We start from the raw sequence: 11460 nt of genomic DNA on the forward strand, positions 1-11460 counted from the left end.
CAATTTAAACTGAGCACTGTGACTCTAATAAGGTCAAAACGGGCTGCCAGTCCAGGGGCTGAAGTTAATTTAACTCACTGAAGGTAAGAAATCAAACTTAAAGAACCTTGTGCCGGTTGCCTTTCTGTTGCTGTAATGAAACACCGTGTATGACCAAGGCAACTTATAGAAGAAAGAGGTTATTTGGGACTTACAGTTTCAGGGGGTTAGAATTCATGATGGCTGAGCCTGGTGGGTGAGGCAGGGGGAGCAGACACAAGGAAGCTGAAACAGCAGCTGAGAGCTCATATCTACAACCACAGGCATGGAGCAGAGAACACAGAGGGAATAGCAGGATGCTTTTGAGACTTTACATCCCGGCTCCAGTGATACACCTCCTAATTCTTCCCCCAAAGTCCCTTCAACTGAGGACCAAGTGTTCAAACCTATGAGCCTGTGAGGACCCTTTCTCAAACCACCACTATGATGATTTGTTTATTCGTGGGCCGGGGAATCAGACTATGAGGAGGTGTGGCCTTGTTAGAGTAGGTGTGTCACTGTGGGTGTGGGCTTTAAGATCCTAGTCCTAGCTACCTGGAAGTCAGACTTCCACTAGCAGCCTTCACGTGAAAATGGAGAACTCTCAGCTCTGCCGGCACCATGCCTGCCTGAATACTGCCATGTTCCCACCTTGATAATGGACTGAACTTCTGAACCTGTACGCCAGGCCCAATTAAATGAATTAAACGTTGTCCTTTATAAGAGTTGCCAGTTGGTTAGAAGGGAGTTTCTTTTATCTAATATTTTTTTGGTGGGAGGGGTCATGGTGTCTGTTCACAGCAGTAAAACTCTAAGACAACTACAGACCTACTACTGGTTGTGACATTAGAAATAAATGTTCTGAATAAGTCTAATGAAAAGGTTGTAGATACTACTAACTAAGAAACTCAAATAGAAAGGGGTCAGGTTGAAATCCCATTTGTGGTTTACTATGTTTCAAATTCCCTTATGATTTCTAACTAGTGTTGGTATTTTATTTAGGGACTGGGTCATCATCATTCAGAAGGGATTTAAAACTGAGCCTAGGTGATGTCATGTTGGGAGGAGATGCAACCAGTAAAAAAGGATTGTGTTTCAGGAGCCTGGGAAAATCACCATATTTACTGGAAAAGGGGGGAGCAAGAATCACTTTCCCAAAGTTATAAAGAATTACCTTGTATGTCACGATCTGAACTTGATTTCCAGGAGTTCCCTGGGGTCCTAGCCTCTCTGGTATGTTTCTGGTATGTTTAATATTAAGAGATTATACTACACACAGCAAGCTTCGTTTTAAGATGTGACTAGCATGTAAAACTCCTCCATTGTCTTGTTTTCTGCATGGACCTGTGTTTCATTTACAAAACATCTTTAGGGGATGCTACTTGGATCAGAAGTGACATCTGCATGTGGCTGATTAGCACAATTTTACGGACCTTGGTTTGAAGAAACCTTATGCCCTTATGCTTTTACCGTTTACTTCTAATTTTTCTTTCTCCCCAAACAACAGGCTGCTCCATAATGATACCAGTATCATTTTTCTCCCATGGTGTCCATCCAGCAATGTAAAGCTTTGCATTGCTTTTCTGGACTTCTCCTAAGTTGCCTCTGCTGAGTGTTGCTTGTGGCAGAGCTGCTCCATGTTAGAAACCATAGCTCGGGCACAGGTTTGCTGAACTCTAAAGTTAATTAAAGTTCTCTTCGTGCAGGACATATTACTTTGGACCCAGACACAGCTCACCCCTCCCTAGTCTTATCCGAAGACCTGAGAAGTGTGGGATTCGGAGAGACACCAAAGACTGGACCTGGCACTACAAGGAAATTGGACTTCGGCGCTTCTGTATTGGGTGCAGAGAGCTTCACCACGGGGAGGCATTATTGGGAGGTGGCTGTGGGACAGGCAACCCAATGGCAGGTGGGCATATGTGACTGTACAGAGAGAAAGGGCAGCATTCCCGGGGATTCCGGGGATAAAGTCTTGCTCATGGGGTCCATGATGGGGACCGATTGTACCCTCTGGGTCTTTCCCCCTTTAAGAAAGGTCTGCCTGAGAAACCAAATGTTCAAAGTTGGAGTCTTCCTAGACTGTGAATGTGGGCAAGTATCCTTCTACAACGTGACAGAGCAGTCCCTCATTTACAGTTTCTCTGACCTTACCTTCCGAGGAGCGGTTAAACCAATATTTTCTCTTTGTATTCCAAATGGAGACATGAGTTCAGACTCTCTCACTGTCTGTCTTTCTCAGACTCATCCCTGAAATGCTGCCGATAGCTCTTCATCTTCCTGTGTGTGGAACCCAAGATCAAAAGAGACACAAAAATAAGATCCAGACTTTGTGAACACCCCTTATGTAATTAATCGAATATAATCCAATAAAGCCATTAGACTTAATGTGGCTCTCTGCATGTGTTCAGTAGAAGGAGCTCTTTTTAAGTTCAATGATGATGGGACTCAGGGGATCAAGGCACTTACAGACAATGCAGATAGCCTGAGTTCAATTCCTGGACCTCAGAGTAAAGAGAAAGAACAGACTTCTGAAAGTTTTCCTCTGACATTCACATGCATAATGTGGCAAGTGGTTATTGTTCTACTAAAACAAATAAAGTACAATAGAAAACAAGGCAATAATGAAGAATTGTAACATTGAATATAATACACACACTCACATATATACATGAGATGTATCATATATATGTGTGTGTGTATATATATATATATATATATATTGAGCAAATATATGATACATCTCATGTATATATGTGAGTGTGTGTGTGTATGTGTGTGTGTGTGTGTGTGTGTGTGTCATACCTATATATCACATACATGGTCAGCATATATAATATGTGATGTATATGATTGGAAAGTTAGAATATATGAAGACATTCTTGTTTCGAAAGACCTAGAATTTGGACTGCAGATGCATTTTTAAGAACACTTGTGTGATTACATCTAGTCAGCAATGAAAGCTGGGTGATTGCTATGTGTAGGGATAATCTCTTGTGCACTGTGTGGAAGCATCACCTGTGAATTCAAAGCAGATGGCCTGTTAGCAAAAGGCAGAAAGTAGCAGATGCAAGTTCCAGCAGAGAGATTGGAACTCTGAGAAAGAGAGAAGCACAGGAGGATTCTGCAGACTCACTCAAGAAGGTCATATGAAACTGAGAAGTGGTGACCAGCCATGTGACAGGCATAGGATAGTTTAAATGAGTGATGTAAGTTACAAGGTAGTCAGGGAAACGAGCCTAATCTTATGAGCTAGGCATTTATTCATAAGTACACCTCTGGGATCTGGGCACAGGTGGGAAAGCCCACAATGACATGTGTCTCTCAAAGCATTTTGAGTGGGTCCTCTTGTTACTCTTGCTACTAAGATGAAAGCATCCAGTCACTGACCCTGGGTATCTGAGCTTGTATTGGTTATTCTACAAAGAGAAGGGTCTTATGATTTCCCTAAATATTTTATCTGAGTAATGAACTGTCAGAGAAAATGTGAATATTTATGTTTTTCAAGTATTTGCTACTTCCTTCTGACAAAGATTGTATTTTTTATTTATTTTATTTTATTTATTGTAAATTGTGTGTCTATGTGGGAGTATGTGTCTGTTAGTGCAGGTGCCTATAGAGAACAGAGGTATCTTCAACCTGGAGTTAGAGATGGTTGTTACTTGGAATTTAACTTTTATTCACCTGATCTAACTGTTGTCTCCAAAGCTTTCTGCCTCCGTCTGCTAACCTGGGCCTAGACCTGGAAGCCTGTAGCCTCCATACAATCTTATTTAGGCCTAGAATGTTTTCAGCCTCTGAGACTTACAGCTGAATAAGCTCACCTTTCAAGCTGTTTTTGAACTCTGGCTGGTCTTACTTGGGTGTTCTGGCTCAAATTCCCCTCCCAGGCTGACTGATTCAATCTGGCTTTTCTATCTCTGTCTCTCCTGAATTGCTCTGCTTGACCTCATACTAACTTTGGCAATCTGTTCTAATCTTCTAGCTCCTTCTCATTCTCTGGCTCATTCTGTCTTTACCTGTATCTAACTTCTTTTCTCTTTAATCTGTCTCTGTCAAATTCTCCCAGATAAAAAAGCAAAAAACAAAACAAAATCTGCCTCCTTTTTCTTTTTTCTCCCTGCATTGCCCCATAAGTAGCTTCTCTTTCCACTCTTTTCTCCTGAGAGCTGGGCAGATTCTATTCTGACAAATCTTTCTCTGATTCATCACTTTGTCTGCCACTGGTTTAAACATCACTTTCAAACAAGGGTACTTTCTTCTACAAACTAACTTTACCTTTATTGTTTGAGATTAAATGTGGGTATTAAGGGCCTGTCTGTATTCCAGCCAGAGGGATTAAAGGTATGTGCTTAGGGCTGAGCCGCACCACAAGTAGAAACAGTGTTTTTTAGTATAATCCAATTTTGGGATTTACAATGTGATCAGAACAGGTGCTGAGAATAAATCTTTGGTCCTCTGGAAGTAGAACACAATCACTTGGACCCTCTCTCTAGCCATTGAATTCATATATTATTTCTCTTCTGTCCTTTTTTCTTTCTTTTATTTATGTGTGCTCACTGGTATGCCTAGGCTGTGACACTCTAATGTGGAAATCAGAAAACAATTGTGGGAGTCAGTTTCTCCCTCCACGATGTCAGTCCTAGAAGAAATCAAACTGTCAGGATTACTGGCAAGCTCTTTTATCCATTAAACCATCTTGTTGGTCCCTCAAATGAAATTTCTATTTTTTTTTAAATTATCTTATGTATGCAGGTGTTTTGCCTGCGTGTATGTCTGTGTCTTTGGTGCCCATGGAGGCCAGAAGAGGGGCTCAGATCCCCTGAAATTGTAGTTACAGATGGTTGTGAGCCACCATGTGGGTGGCAGAAGTCAGACCTTAGTCCTCTGGAAGAGCAACCAGTATGCTCTTTTAACTGCTGAGACATCCCTCCAGCCCTACAAACCCACCCAAACAAAGTTACTTCTTCTCCTCCTTTTCCTCCTTCTCTTCTTCTTTTGGTTTTTCATTACGGGATTTCTTTGTATAGGCCTGGCACTCCTGGAACTCATTCTGTAGACCAAGGCTAGCCTCAAACTCAGAGATCCACCTGTCTCTGCCTCCCAAATCCTGGGGTTAACAGCCTCACCACCACCTGGATGAAATTTAGTTTCTTAAACCTAGGAGCTAGGAGAAGGCAGACTGAGCAGAGTACTGTGCAGGTCTGAGGGCCATCAGCCATAGGCATTTACAGCAGCACTCATCTGTAACTTTAGCACTGGAATTGAGGACACAGGCAAATCCTGAGAACTGGTTAACCTGCCAGTCTGACTGAGAGAGCGAGGGACCCTATTTCAAATAGCTTAGAGCACCATAGCAGAAGACTGAAGCCAACTTCTGCTCTATGCACCCCTACACACACACCTAATAAGAGACCTGAAATGCTCAGGGTTTTGAAATATCATTTCTGACAGCTTTTATCTGCTCTTGGCATTTGTTTGGTGGCCCAGTGGAAAATGCTTTAGCCACTAAGAAAGGTAGCTGTATTTGCATAAGAACTGTGTGAATAGAGTTTATCATACTTTACTTCCTTAATACTTTCATTACCAGTTGAGAAAAGATATGACATAAACCCAGGCTAACTTCAGATTACCTATAGCCTTGATCTCTAGCTGCAATTGCACTCACTTGCCAGATTAAATAAGTAATGGCACATAATTTGTTATAGTCTTTGGTTGTCACTTTGTACTCCTTCTCCTCTTCTTCCTCTTTCTCCTCTTCTTCCTCCTCCTCTTCCTCCTCCTTCTCCTTCTCGGCATTCATTTGTAATATTCAAAAACACAGAAACACAAGCTCTCCAATTCTAACAAGTTCACACCCTACAGGACAGCCTTTAAAACCTCCAAGCAGAGGCTGCGATTCCTATAAATATCTTTCCCTGATTTCCTCATTTTTGATAAATATGCCACAAGAAACTTTGTTTCTAAGCCTTTTCTGATCAGTAGGGTGTGGGGATCGTCTGCAGAGTCTAGCTGTCAAGATCGTTTTATCTTTGAGCAACAAAATGTAAATTCACCATCTACACTAGCATTTATCAACCTATGGGCCTGGGGTTCCCTAAAACGATCAGCATACCAGAAATGTACATTACAATTCATAACAGTGGCGACATTACAGTTATGAAGTAGCAATAAAATAATTTCATGGTTGGGGGTCACCACAACATGGGGAACTGTATTAAAGAGTCAAAGCATTAGGAAAGTTGAGACACATCAAACTATACAGATTATTTTCCCCCTCTGTTGTAATAAGCTGCTTTTTATTTTTTGTTTGTTTGTTTTAATTACCTCCAAATTTCTTTACCCTTTTATGGAATCCTAGTGTAGAGGCTAAGGGTTGGCAGACTATGCTTTCAAAGATCTCCAATAAAGCTTTGTTTACAGAAGAAGGCTAGAGTTTGTTGGTCCCTGCTGTAGGTTGTTTCTTCTTTTCAATATTCCAACTATCCCTTAGGCAAGACCTACCAAAATTGACTTAGAAAAGGTGAGTGTATATATTCCTTTTAACAGACTTCCAAACCTACATCTCCTTCTATCCACTGTCCAACACACACACACACAAAGGGATCGTAATAAGCTCTAGGAACTGTTGGTTATACCATATGCTCCTAAATTCAATCTCGCCTTTTTGTCTGTATTTCTGTACCTACCAGTCTCAGCGATAGCTTTCGTATTGCTAAATCCTGGGATTTCAATTTTCACATTATTTGAACTTGGCAGTAGTCAAGTAGTCAATACTATTAATCCCTTGCTCTTTGGGAAATTCTCATTTTCCTCCCACTATTGTGGATGCCGCTTCCTTTCCTCCAGACTGTCAGGCAACCAGTAATTACTTGATGCTCTATCCTCTGACCTCACTTACCAGGCGATTACTATGGTACTGTGGATTGAACTCAGGGCTTCAAACATGTTAGGGAAACTCTGCCATGGAGTTCTATTCTCAACCCTTTGTCAACTACTTGAAGACATGTTTTGCCTGGTATCCCAGGCAGTCCTTGAACCTTAAAGTCCCCTGCCTCAACCTCCCGAGTGTGTGCTGAGATTATAGCCATGTGCCCCCACACTTACCATTTCAGTGGCCCCTTTGCATGTATTGGTTTCTTCTTCAATATTGGGGTTGAATTTAGAGACTTGGCCATGCTACATACTCTGCCACTGAGATACAATCCCAGCCTCAATAGACCAAATCCACATGTTACACATGTGCTCTGTGAATGAACTACATAACCAGCAAGACTGGAATACTTACTCTTGTTTTTACGTAGGCACATCTATATTCCTATGTAAATACATTTTTGCATGCACTTTGTCCACCTACAATTTTGAAGTTCCTGTTTTCTACTATTTGCAAATTTGGAGGTCAGAATCTAAGGCTTTGTGCTTGATACACAAGGATCTTCCACTGAGCCATATCTCCAAGCCTCTAGCTTGTGTTTTTAAAGGAACAAGTCCACTTACTTTCTGAAACAGAGCCCAGTAACACCTCCCAGCTACAAAGGATTTGCCCACAGATTTCCCTGCCCCTCACTGCCAGTTCTTGCGCAGTGTCCCCTTCAAGGACTCCTTCCTTCATATCTTTTTTTTTTTTTTTTTTTTTTTTAAGCACAGAACAGCAGCTGGGTGGTGGTGATGGTACACATCTTCAATCCCAGCATGTAGGAGGCAGATCTCTGTAAGTTCAAGATCAGCCTGGTCTACAAAGCAAGTTCCAAGAGTTAAAGTTACACACACAAAAAAAACCCTGTCTTAAAAACAAACCAACGAAAAAAGAAAACAAAAAGGAAGCCAGAGAAGGTGATCCTTGCTGTGCTTGTAATCCTAGCAGGAGGTAGGGGCAGGAGGATCAGGAGTTCAAGGCCCTACCTTAGTTGGATAGTGTGAGCTCAAGGCCTGCCTGTGCTACAGAGAAAACACACACACACAAACACACACAGAAAAAGGAGCTAATCCTCGAACACCACCAAACAACCACAACTTGTTACACACAACACAGTAAGAGAATTATTCACACTTTGGTGACACCACTGCTTACTAGACTAAACTCTGTGAAAACACATGGTATTATCCAGCTCTTCACATTCCGATGTTAAACAGCCCGAGTCCCAAATAACTATATTGAGATAAAGTAAGATGAAAAACAATAAGGGAATAATACAAATCATTAAGCAGATGCTGAGTGACAGTGGGAGCTAAAAATCTATCTTGAAAGGAGGTTACCTATGTAAAAACAAGAGTAAGGAGTATCCCAGTCTTGCCAGTCATGTAGTTCATTCATAGAGCACATATGTAGCATGTGGATTTGGTCCAACAGCACCACAATAGTGGAAGGAAAAATAGAAAAGAATATTCAAAAAAATCAAGGTGGCATGATATACAACATTTAGGTGTCAGGACTACCATCACAGATGGCCCCTCTGGAAAGCTGTGATGTGATGGCTGTGGGGCTGCCCAGAACATCATCCCTGCATCCACTGGTGCTGCCCAGGCTGTGGGCAAGGTCATCCCAGAGCTGAATGGGAAGCTCACTGGCATGGCCTTCCATGTTCCTACCCCAATGTATCCATCGTGGATCTGACGTGCTGCCTGGAGAAACCTGCCAAGTACAATGACTCAAGAAGGTGGTGAAGCAGGCATCTGAGGGCCCACTGAAGGGCATCTAGGGCTACACTGAGGACCAGGTTGTCTCCTGTGACTTCAACAACAACTCCCACTCTTCCACCTTAGATGCTGGCCTGGCATTGCTCTCAATGACAACTTTGTCAAGCCCATTTCCTGGTATGACAATGAATACAGCTACAGCAACAGAGTGGTGGACCTCATGGCCTACATGGCCTCCAAGGAGTAAGAAAACCTGGACCATTCACCCCAGCAAGGACACTGAGAGCAAGAGAGAGGCCCTTAGTTGCTGAGGGGTCTCTGTCCCAACTCGGCCCCCAACACTGAGCATCTCCCTCACAATTTCCACCCCAGACACCCATAATAACAGGAGGGGCCTAGGGAACCCTCCCGACTCTCTTGAATACCATCAATAAAGTTCGCTGCACCCACCCCGCAAAAAAAGAACTGACAGAGGGCTGGGGAGATGGCTCAGTAGGGAAGAGCACTGACTGCTCTTCCAGAGGTCCTGAGTTCAGTTCCCAGCAACCACATGGAGGCTCACAACCATCTGTAATGGGATCTGATACCCTCTTCTGGTATTTCTGAAGATAGCTGCAGTGAACTCATATACATAAAATTAATTAATTAATTCTTTAATAGAATTGAGAGAAAGGGCTGGAGAGATGGCTCAGTGGTTAAAGGCATGCACCACTCCTGCAGAGGATCTGGCTTCAGTTTGTGACACCCACATGGTGACTCACAACCATCTGTAACTCCAGCTTCCAGGTATCTAATGTGTTCTCATGATCTCTGATAGTACCGGGTGAAATATGGTACACATATATACATTCAGGGAAAACAGTCATACATATAAAATAAAAAATACATCTTAGAAAAATTTTAATTAATGGGAGAAGTTTCCATAAATCTAGATTGGCTCTTTCTATCCTCAGATGACAGGCAGGACAGTCTGGCTGACATAGACTTATCTAGGCTTTAGCAAAGCAAAGGGAACTCACTATACTAATAAAAACTTTAAATCTTGTTTAATTTAAGGAAGGGGATTATCAGGTAAAGGCAGCATCGATGGGGAATAAGGGGAAAAATTGAAACAGATTACATGCTTAAAAGGTGATGGACCTATCAAAGAGATGTTGAAGTTAAAAAGTACATACAAGAGGAATGAGAAATTCGGGGGAAAAATGTCATTGGGTTGTGTCTTGACAAATTGGATAGTACATAAGAGAATAGGATTTTTTGCCTGGGAGAGAATCAAATATGCAATTGAAAATTTACTGTCACACGGGAAGAAGCAATTCTCTTAAACAAGAGATCAATGTGGTAAGATGCTAAACGGGAAAAGTGTGGGATTTAAATATCACGTCTCTTTAAAAATAACAGTTTAATGTTATTGTATAGTTCCTCTCTGCCACATAAGATCCCAAATGCCTTCCCTGTTACCGTAGGCAACCCTCTTAACTGTGGGATGGAGATGTTTTGCTTCATTTTGTGGGGACGGAAAGAGAGCCAGAGGGACCTCCAAATCAACAGCAATGGTTCAGACATCTGAGAACAGCCTAGTTACTTTCTCCAGCCTCCCAGATCCTACCTCCTTAAAGGTACTTATGGTCAGGTGACCAGGAGTCACTGGAGGAGACTAGTCTGGGAAGATGACGGCTGCCAAGATAGGAAAGTTACATTCCCATTTCCGAAGAGAAGCAATGGATGGGAATTTCATTTAAAAGCTGTTTCCCATAAATATATTTCCATATATGTGTAAAAACATTTTTAATTAAAAAAACAGATTAGAACCTTAGGTGAATGCGCTTTTCCCTCTAAGTAAGTGTTTGAATGAGTGCTGTGTTCATCCTAAGGAACAGTGTAATCGGCTACAGGTTACTCGGCCTTGTGGTCCTTGTTTCAGATAAGAAAGCAATGTGTCCAGGACAGGTACCAGACATACTGGTGGAGTTTCTGTTTGTAGAGGGGTCTGAGTGAGAAGGGTCACTGTTGCAATCCCCTTCACTCAAATCACTGATCTTAGACTCATCAAATTTATTCTTTCCCTATCCCCAGCTCTCCCCGACGCGGCACTTTTCTTTTTCCCCCAGTGGTGAGAATGGAAGGCAAGTCCTTTGCCTCTAATAGCCCCCCAGTGTAGGCCTTTGGAATTTTTCTTGGCAGTGAGAATAGTCAGTGAGCCTCAGTCTAAAAACTATCCATGCAAATGTCTTCTGAAATCACTTCTTCAGTGCTCTCTTGGAGGAGTTGGTTTTTTCCCATGAAGAAAAGAGCTGGGATACCAATTAGTTTGGTAATTAATTAGCACTTTGCAGAGAAGGGGGGAGTGTGGCCTAGTTCACTTCCTTAAAACCAAGATCTCTCCCCGGGTTCTCATGAAAACAGCAAGCTGTTTCTGCTGGATCCTGTTTATAAATTTGTTTGTTTGTTTGTTTGTTTTTGTTCTTCAAGACAGGGTTTCTTTGTTAGCCCTGGCTGTCCTGTCACTCCCTCTACAGACCAGGTTGGCCTCACACTCAGAGATCCTCCTGCCTTTGCCTCTGGAGTACTGGGATTAAAGAAATGAAGCAACCATCACAGTCAGCTCATTTTTGTAGATTTCTTTTGCAGATACATTAATATGAAATTTTGATCAGGAATTCATAGCTTGATGAAAATAAAAACCTAGGGCTGGAGAGATGGCTCAGTGGTTAAGAGCACTGACTGCTCTTCTGAAGGTCCTGAGTTCAAATCCCAGCAACCACATGGTGGCTCACAACCATCCGTAACAAAAATCTGATGCCC

At 42.2% G+C, this 11460-nt stretch overlaps 1 protein-coding gene across 3 annotated transcripts in view; it reads left to right on the forward strand.

Annotated features, from left to right (window-relative positions):
* The window catches only part of Triml2 (tripartite motif family like 2), a 16639-nt gene extending 14233 nt beyond the window's left edge, over nucleotides 1-2406 (forward strand). For 2 of the 3 annotated variants that reach the window (XM_021170893.1, XM_021170892.1), the window contains one exon: nucleotides 1725-2406. In XM_021170893.1, coding sequence (XP_021026552.1) covers nucleotides 1725-2272 — 548 coding nt within the window. In that variant the 3' untranslated portion in view covers nucleotides 2273-2406. The remainder of the gene's footprint in view (nucleotides 1-1724) is intronic. The other variant, XM_021170894.1, reaches the window with a different exon arrangement.
* Nucleotides 2407-11460: the final 9054 nt, after the last annotated feature.

This window comes from Mus caroli, chromosome 8, assembly GCF_900094665.2.
Source record: "Mus caroli chromosome 8, CAROLI_EIJ_v1.1, whole genome shotgun sequence".
NCBI lineage: Eukaryota > Metazoa > Chordata > Mammalia > Rodentia > Muridae > Mus > Mus caroli.